The 9,997-nt window shown below is 35.8% G+C and overlaps 1 protein-coding gene across 3 annotated transcripts in view; it reads left to right on the forward strand.

The window, feature by feature from the left end:
* LOC145260629 (dynein axonemal heavy chain 12-like) overlaps window positions 1-6,485 on the forward strand; it is a 572,171-nt gene extending 565,686 nt beyond the window's left edge. For all 3 annotated transcript variants that reach the window (XM_080118949.1, XM_080118950.1, XM_080118948.1), the window contains exons 68-69: window positions 2,662-2,753; window positions 6,041-6,485. In XM_080118949.1, the coding sequence (XP_079975075.1) occupies window positions 2,662-2,753; window positions 6,041-6,302 (354 nt within the window). In that variant the 3' untranslated portion in view covers window positions 6,303-6,485. The remainder of the gene's footprint in view (window positions 1-2,661; window positions 2,754-6,040) is intronic.
* The last annotated feature ends 3,512 nt before the right edge of the window (window positions 6,486-9,997 follow it).

The following is a 9,997-nucleotide window of genomic DNA, read 5'->3' on the forward strand; positions in this document are numbered from 1 at the left end:
TTGTTTTTAATTTATTATTTATAATTTTTTGAATTGTCGGGCGTTAAGTTGGAAGAAAGAAATGGGAAATAGAAGGGTAAATAGGTGAATTATACGTTATAGGTTTATTTAATAAAGTAAAAAAAATTAAGGATATCAGTAAGTTAATTAAATAATAAAAATTAATATAATTATTAATAAAATGTAGATAGTAAGTAGATAACAAAAACACACAAATACATACACATGAGTACACATGTAAAAAAATACACACATCAATGGGGGAGGAGCATGTGCTTGGGTATATGTACAAACACAAATACGAAATACATGTAAATAAGCTTCGTGTTAAAAAATATGATAATTATTATTGAAAGAATTAGTAAGAGGTAAATATAAGAGAAAAGTGTATTATATATGTTATATGTAGATTGTAAATTAAATAATTAATTAAAATAGAAGGTAAGTAAATGATTAGTTGTTAACAAGTAGATAATAGACCGAGAGGCAAGTCGAAGGATACCAATTGTGATAAGTACGTAATTGAAATAATATAAATCGAAACCTAACTATAGAAATAGCCAATAAGAAACTATGGGGCGAGAACCTTTAAATAATGACATAAGGAGTGATTACGGCAAAGGGGGGGGTACAAAAATGAGTTAGGAAAAGAGAGATGCAGCTAAAAAATGGTGGGATAAATAGGTGGGGGTTCTGTGGAGGGGTTCTTTTAGAATGAATGGGGGACTATATAGTTTAGGTTGTAAATAGGGTGTGTGTAATTCGTTAGTGTTAGATTTTATGGGTGGGTTATAGTTATTATTAGAAGGGTGAGAAGTTGCTTAAGAGGTGGGATTTATAATGTTTACAATTAAGTGAGGTTTCAGTTTTTTTATTTAGAAGTTTATCTCTATCTCTAAAATTAGTAATCAGTAATTTTTCAGTTAAGCATAAATAACATGGGGAGTTTAGTGATTTACAGGTACTAGCTCTATTAAGAATTTCCCAGCTAATAATTGGGGTGAGGTTGTTTCGGGTAAGTAGTAGATAGTGGTTAGTTAATGAAGTACTATTGGGGTGGTTGGGGTTATTTAGGGAGCATTTATGCACTCTAAATCTGTCTTTGAACGTGGTGCTTGAGAGGCCAATGTAAAATTTTTTGTTTTGTGGGTCTTCAGCAGGGGCAATAGTTGCTTTGTAAACCACATTTGTTGAGAGACAATTTTGCTGGAGCGGGCATTGGGGTTTGTTAAGGCAGTTACAGTTATTTTGACCATTGTTATTATAGTTGTGGTTATTTAGTATTTTATTGTTGTGTTTTTTAATTTTATTTTCTAGATTATTTGTGCAACTGTAGCTAAGCTTAATAGTGTTCTTATTAAAAATTTTATGTAGAATATTACTAGGGGGGAAGTGGTGATTAAGAAGCATGAAGAATTTTTTACCTAATTTAGTTTTTATCATATTATTATAGGGAGGGTTAAACCAGAGGACTTTGCGAGATCTGTTATTCCTATTTGTATTGTTGGGTTTATTAGGGTCCAAGTATGTAATATTAGGGTTGGAATATCCAGATTCCTTTAAAGCATTTTCAAAGAAGGGTTTGTGTAGGTTAAAAATGCTGGAGTTAGATGAGTTTGTGCTAAGCCTTTTTTCTATTGATTTAGGGATATGTTTAATAATGTGTTTGGGGTGGTTGGACATAGGGTGTATATATAGGGGGTATGTAATGTTTTTAGTGTATGGTTCATAAGTATTATTAGGGAGGTTAAAGGTAACATCTAGAAAATTTACTGTTTTTAAGTTGGAAGTTACTTCAATCTTTAGATCCATATTCTTCAGTTCCCTGATGATGTTCTTTTTAATGCCTTCGCACTTTGGGCCACTTGCGTTTTCAACAATGATAAGGCCATCATCTCTGTAAAGTCCCACGTTGTTGTTGGGGATAAATTTTGTGAGATTATATAGGATGAAAAGGCCTACTAAGTCAGTAGCCTCAGCTGCATCAAAAGCACCCATCGCAAGGTCGAAGGAGGTAGGTTGGTCTTTTTTAGTCCATTGAGAGTCCTGGCTTAGTAGGACAGTTTTACGGCATTTCAGAATGATGTCAGTTTCAAATGGTTGAACATCGGAGAAAGTAGAAGCAAAATCCAAGACAGTGTCAAAAAGGTGTTTAGAAATAGAAGGGTAGTAATTAACTATGTCAAATTGAATAAATGCAGCCTTGTTCTTGTTAGGTATTCTTTTGAACCAATTAATGGTGTCTTCGGTGTTAATCCACTGGGTTAGGTTGAATTTATTTTTGATTTGTTTATTGATTCTTTCAAGAATTGTTTTGCTGATTCTGCCAATTTCGGGTCTGGTGGGGTTGATAAGCCTGGTTTGTGGTCTGGTACGGAAGTGTTCTTTATGGTCTTTTATGAGGAGGTATGCATTTTTAGTATCTAGCTTAGCTACCCTGTTGCTTAGGTTTAAAGTATCTGTGATTATTTTACTATCTATATTAATGTCTTTGATTAAGTCAATATTTGATTTTTTGTATGTTGAGGTGAGATTATCATTTAGAAGTTTTAAGTACTTAAAACTGTAATATATATATATATATATATATATATATATATATATATATATATATATATATATATATATATATATGCGTGTTTTTCTTTCTTTTATTTGTAGGTATTGCCAATAAGCACGTGTGACCATTCTCCTGATGATGGTGCTTACATCTATGGCCTCTTCTTGGACGGTGCCAGATGGAGCCGTGACGAGTAAGAGACTCCTTTCAACAAATATTTTTTGTTCATTGTATACATTTCTGTGTTTAACAATCTTTTTCTTACCTTCGTAGAACCCTTCCAATAATAGTGATGTCCCAAAAAAACCCTACGTAAGAAAATATTTTAGAATCTTTTCTTCTTTTTTTTTCTACTTCATAATGCAAGCAATGTTTTTCTTTTTTATAACTGGTTTCGGTAAAGAAATTTTAAGGGAGTAAACCTTGACCAAAAATCCGGTTTGGAGTCCCAATGGGTGAATGGTTGAGCAATGCTACACCTTATTTGCAACTCCTGCAGCTGTGATACCTCCGATTGTATTAGCTCGCCTTTCCTTTCGGATTTTATTTGCAACGCCAAGTGGGGAACCCTGGTAACTAGGCAAACCTAGGTCTCTTTATCACTCACCCAGATCTGCATCCAGGGGTCAACTCCAGCTTCGAACTGTATATCCACAGCAGAGGCTGCAGTGCACCAGACTAGCTGCAGAATGCAATTGTCTCATTAGACAGAAAGTTGCCATCAAAGAAATTGTCTTTTTCAAATTCATTAACAATTTTGGGGAAAAAAAATCAATATGTTATTTTGACAACTAGTTCAAACACATAACTTAATCCGTTTTTCATTTCATTCACAGGTGCTCGACTGAGCTCCAATCCATTAGCACCCCCCCCCTGTAAACCGTTCGTAACACATACTCGTCTAGCTGCTACAACTGTCAACAATTTCCACTATTCTCTATCTTTGCCTAAAACTAAATGAAAATTCCATGCGCAAAGTTTCTTTCCGGGAACTGTCCATCTGTGAAACACAATACTGCGAGGCTGCTTCCCAACTAACTATTACATGGTATTTTCAAGTCCAATGAACCCATATCCAAATTCCATCATTACTGATCATGTTGTTCCACCATCTACCTAGCACTTATTTCAAGATTTTGCATTTTGATGACAGACGATATTGATGGGATGTCAGTGAGTTTTCACACCTCTCCGATATTGATGCTGCGATATTGATGCTGCGATAATTATGATCAGTAATGAAGCACATAATTTCACAGTCCAGTCGACACATTTAAGTCCGTATATGAAGGGCAGATGCATTATAGATATTCGCTTCGATTTTATGTGAATATTATTTATATTTGCACATTTTCAACAAGCACATAAGTTATCTTTCTTATTGATTTTTATTTGTGGGTGATTATTTAAAAAATTTTATTTGTGGGTGATTATTTAAAGATTTTTATTTGTGGGTGATTATTTAAAAAATTTTATTTTTGGGTGATTATTTAAAAATTTAGGGCAGTTTTGTTTCTTGTGAAGGCGGCCCAACCTAAGCCGATTCTATAATTTACAGCTATTTGTCTGGCATTAAATGAAGACAGATTGTGTCCTAATTTCAAGGACCAATCAAATACTAGTGTTGGGACGATTAATCAGAATTGGAAAAATCAGAACTTTGGGGCGGTATTGGAATCGGAAAAATTTATGCCTAAAGCGATTCTTTTTTTTTTTTAAACTCATTTTCACTCTTAAAAAGGCATATTGTCACTTGGTCATAAATGGCTACTAGTTGGGATCATATCTAGCAGAGGACTGAAGGGAGTTGAGCAGCAAGATATCTGTTCACATTAGATTTAAACATCAGAATATTAGTACAGTCAGAAAAGCAGGAAACAGGGAGGGGATTCCAAAGTTCTACAGGGACCTCAACGGTATGAAGGTGGAATGTTGCTGCTTGTCATGTTAGTCTGGAGTATGTACGTCAAGGGGGCACAACAGCACATGAGTTCATCAGAGAACATTTCATTTAAGTGTTTGCAAAACAGGCACATGAATGCAATATTGTGGCAATGGAACAAGACCTTAAGCTTGGCCAATAGTGTGGGACTTATTAGATTTGAGACTCTTTTTTGCATCCTTTCTAAAAGTGAAATGCTAGTGGGCGAATTGTGGCTTTGTAAAGTATAAAATGCTTTCTGGTGTAAGTAATTTTCTAGCATGGTAGAGGGAGCCCACCTTCTTTGCAGCAGCCTTAGCAATGTGTTTTTTTTTTTACTTCATTTTCCATTGTTGGTACGATTGATAAATAAAGGTTGGAACGATAAAATAGTCGCCCTAGAAAAGACGACATGATTCCATTTCCATTAGATGAAAACCGGTTTTCTTTTTTTGTTGCACACCATCTACTAGTTGGCTAGTTATGTACAAATCCCAAGAGCTATAGAAGCCTTTTATCATGTCTGAAAGTGACACAATGTTCAATGAGCGAGATCAGAGATGTGCTGCTGTATAACTTATTCTCTCTACTGATCCAAGTTATGAGAACAGGACCATTGCCAGCACCCTTAAATGCATCGTTGGATTGCCATGAATAACAGAGACGTGTCGAGGATGATGAAAATAAAGTTTCCAGCCATGATTATGGTCTTTGGTGTGGTTTCAAGTGAGAGCCACATCATGCCATTTCACATTTTCAAAGTCAGCTTAAAAGTCAACAGCAAAGTGTACCTGGATGTGCTGAAGAGTGTGGTGATCTCCTGATGCAATCAGGTGGCCGCTGGCAGACCCTGAATGTGGCAGCAGGACTTGGCGTCGGTCCACAAGTCCAAAGAGACCCAGGCTTGGCTTCAGAAGGAGTGCTACGACTTTAGTCCCATTCTCTGACTGGCCTCCCCCCCTCCTTCCTTGACCTGAACCTGCTGGAGTACTTCGTTTGGTCATACGTCGAGAACATCACCAACATGACCTCCTGCAAAAAAGTCAGCCTGATTGCTGCTATCCACCACATATTTGCAGAGCTCCTGCCGACGCTTGTGGAAAAAGCATGTTCCCAGTTCTGGACCTGTATTGAGGCGTTGATTAAGGCTGAAGGCGGCTACATTGAATAGATGTCAGCTCTACTACATAATCAAGTTACCTGAATTGATTTTTTTTTTCAATAAAAGTTTTGAAATAAAGCTGTAGTGTTGTTTTCTTTAGGACGACAATTTTATCGTTCCACCCAGCATTTATTGATTTGGAACCACCAGTAAAACTAAAATCAATATCAAATCTCAGCATGTGTTATTTCCGTTTGCAAAAATAAATGCACATATTACATGGATTCTGATGGTACTCGGAAATTAATAAACTAAATAAGAACTGTACTGCTAAATATTTAGAGGTTTAAAAAGAATCGGAATCGGAATTGGTAATTATATCAAAATCAGGAGAAATATTGGAATTGTCCCATCACTATCATATACGTTAAGATTTTCTATTTTTTGTCCATTACAGGGGGTTGTTGGCTGATCAGTTACCTCGTGTTCTCGTGGAAGCAATGCCAATCATTTGGCTGAAGCCGTGTAACAAAGAAATCGTTGCTGACGACAAGAAACGCTATGAGTGCCCAGTCTACAAGACGAGTGAAAGGAAAGGTACCCTGTCGACCACTGGTCACTCCACAAACTTTGTCCTGTCAATTCTGCTGGACACAAACAAACCGGTCAACCATTGGATAAAGCGAGGTACAGCTTTGCTTTGCCAGACGGACGATTAAAACCATTTCCTTACGTTAATATTTTTTTTTTTTTTTTTGTAAAAGTTTTTCTCCTGTCTGCTCTGGTGACAAAGATTTTCACAGTCAGAAAATAACCAGCAACGTCATATTAAAAAAATTAAAATACCAATGCTTTTAAAATAAATATAAAAAAACATTGAAGAACATGTCGACATTAAGCAACTATGTTGTTGGTGTTTTTGTTTTTGTTTTTTTTTCTTAACTCTTATCTCATTACAGAATCAAAGACAACAGGAAACGTGTACTCGGTATTCCAGGAGTTTTAGACACATTTTCACATTATTCAATGTCTGTTGAGCTAACTGCACCTTATTAAGTGGTTACAACCTCAAAATGTTTCCAACTAGCAGGGAGACCTGACGTTGCCCAAAAATTGAATGAGGATCAACAAATTTCACGCTCCCATATTTTATTGTTATCAAAATCCGTGAAATCCCCCATTTTTCAATCAAATCGATTGTCTACTCTGATTGTGGACCCACTGTGGTGCACTGGAAGTAAGAATCACATGCCACCTCATAGTGACTTAGCCCATAATACATTTTAGTTTCAATTGCACTGTAGAGAACCTATTATGGATTTTATAAAAGTCAAGTATCATGATTCAGTTGTGCTCTAAACAGAAACATTAATTTCAAACGCATCCCTGTCATGTCAAAGAACCTACTGTTAATTTTATATGCTGAGCCTTTCTACTTGTGCGTTGATAAAAGTTCTCAAATGTACTTCTGATGTTAGGCTGTATAACGCATAAACTTAAGTCGCATATTCCTTCTTTAATCAGATTTTGTTTTATTATTGATTATCGATACTTATCAAAGTCATTCTGATAAAAAAAAAACTATCTAAGAACACCACCAGGCACATAAAGTACATTCATGTGAAATTTCAAAATATTGGTCCAGCCTTTTAGGAGTCCATAAGGGACGAACTCTCTCTCTCTCTCTCTCTCTCTCTCTCTCTCTCTCTCTCACACACACACACACACACACACACACACAAATTTCTTTTTATACAATATCAGGCTGGCAAGAAAGGTTTTAGTTTTTAAATTCTAATGAACATATGTTGGCTCAAATAAAACACACTTTTGCCATCGCAAAACAAGTGTATTAATATCAATAATGTAAAAGTCTTGCATTCTGGTGGCGATGAAGTCGCTGAAGACGTTTTTGATATCGCTTAGGTTTTTAAGCATTTCTAATGCAGAAAGTTGTCAAGATGCTTGAAAAAGTGGTAGTCGGTCTGGATAGTATGGTGATGAGACAGAGTTCACTCAACTTCTGCACTGTCGGTTTAGCAACGTGCGGTCAGGCGTTGTCGTGGAAGAGAATTAGGCCTTTTCTGTTGATTAATGCTGAGTGTTGTTGTTGAAGTTTTTAATGCATTTCATCCATTTGTTGACAGTATTTCACCGCCATAATGGGTTCGCCTGCATTCGAAAGACTAATGGAGGAGACCGGTTGTAGACCACCAAACAGTCAGCATGACCTTCTTTTAGTGCAACTCTGGCTTCAGGAAACGTTGTGGAGCTTCGTTGGCATCTAACCACTGAGTTAGGCATCGCTGGTTGTCATAAAGAACACACTTTTCATCACAAGTCACAACTTGGTTGAGATACAGATCGTTCTTGTTGCATAAAAGAAGGGAAGATGACACTTCATAAAAGCGTTTTCTTTTGGTTGTTGTTCAATTCATGAGGCACTGATTTATCAAGTGCTTTTTTTATCTCTCCAATCTCTCTTAAGTTATTGGAAATCGTCGCATACATTAGGTCTAATTCAGAAGCATGTTCTCAAACATTTGTGCGTGGATTGGCTTCAACTAAGGCTCTTAATTGATTTTTGTTAACATCCGATAGCCAACCGCTACACTAATCATCTTTAAGACTCTCATCGCCACCACAAAATTTTTTAAACCACTGTTGTACTGTGCGCCCAGTTGTGGTTCCTGGGCAAAACACTTTGTTGATATCGCAAGCTGTTTCAGCAGCTTTTCGGCTTAGTTTGAATTGAAATAAGAAAATTGTGCGAATTTGCTTTTTTTTCCATCTTGTATTCAACTTTCTGAAAAAAAGACATAATTGTTTTAAAAGGTTGTAATTTAAACGATTAGATAGAGCGAAAAACGCTCTTTAAAATGATATATAAAGTAAAGGTATTATAATGAAAATTTATTTGAAAATACATCATTTGAAATCCAAATTAAAAATTCCACAAGAATTTTCATATCAATCTAATAGTATTGTATTATTTTGAACTGAACATTGATATTTTAAAAATGGATCTCAAGTTGGTTCTGGCACAGGCCAGGATCAGAGAGTGCCATCCGTTCTGATGCTACACTCAAGTTAATTATTGTCCGTAGTCAATAGAGAGGGAAACCTTTCTATACTAAGTCAGTTTTATTTTTGCCTACTTCCAGAGTGCCCCTCTTTGGGGAGCTTGTTTGCCTCATGTTAAAAACGACCTTGTGTCACATTCTGCTTTTTGGGGGTAGCAAATAAATACCCATACTTCTATAACTACATCTTCATTCATTGACATCGATTTCAATTTCCTTTTTATTTTGCTCTAGAGAAAAAAGCCAAATATTTAAAACTCTATGGAATAATGAAAATAATTCTTTGTATCATTTATTTTGGGACAATCATTTTTTTTAAATGTTGGTTTGCATAATTTAATTAACCTCATAAATATACTTCCAGCATATTATATAACTTGTAAAAAATGTTATTTCAGTCGGTTTTAAAAGAAAGATCAAGAGAGCTAACTCCCTTCTAGAACTGACACGATTTCATTAAAATGTGGGTTTATATCCGAGGGCTCTTTTGAGGATAGACGTTGTTCCCTTTATGATTGCCATCTATATTGTGCAACAGCTTTTTCTTGGTCCACTATACTACACGAAATAACAATTATCCTCAGACAGACTTGTATTAATACACAATCAATCTATAATATAAATCTCACCTGTCTGTTTACACGTATGTATGTATGTATGTATGTATGTATGTATGTGTACCTAAAACTTCCGACAGAGGCGACGAATTTTCACAAGATCAGTATTGTTTTGAACCTCAACCCTTCGGACGACAAATATCGAAAAATTCGCAAAAACCATTAATTCCTTCATCCTCAACTGGGCACTTTTATACGGGGAGGGGTCGCTTTTGTCGCCGATACATCCGAAAGTCATCATCTCTTTTCAATTGTCTAGCCTTAATTTTAACCTACAACACTTCCGGTTTGGCGATAGATGCAACAACAAAGACATCACATTTTTTTTTCATGTTCTTTTCCTCTTTCGTGTTATGGGTTCGAGCCTGCCTGCCTACTACCACTTTTTTTATTTTTTTTTTTTTTGCTCAACACACACCTCCAAACACCAAAGCCACGTCGGGCACCCAAGCTAGTTTATATATATATAAGGCAAAACGGGCACACGCGTTTTGTATGTCCAATAAAGACTTGGGAGGGGGAGGCATGGAAGGGTTACTATTTTTTACAATTTTTTTATATACTCCCTAGATGATAATATCTACGATTTACATTGTATCTACATTTATTTTGATCGGCTTTTATAAAATTTCCTCTATTCTGTTCTTTCTCGTGTTTGTTGGTCTTTTTTGTATAAATAAAGCGAAACTAATAGAAGTAAACGTCATTCGTCGG

The sequence above is a fragment of the Euprymna scolopes genome, chromosome 36 (assembly GCF_053919585.1).
Source record: "Euprymna scolopes isolate OS-2025 chromosome 36, ASM5391958v1, whole genome shotgun sequence".
NCBI classification, from domain to species: domain Eukaryota; kingdom Metazoa; phylum Mollusca; class Cephalopoda; order Sepiida; family Sepiolidae; genus Euprymna; species Euprymna scolopes.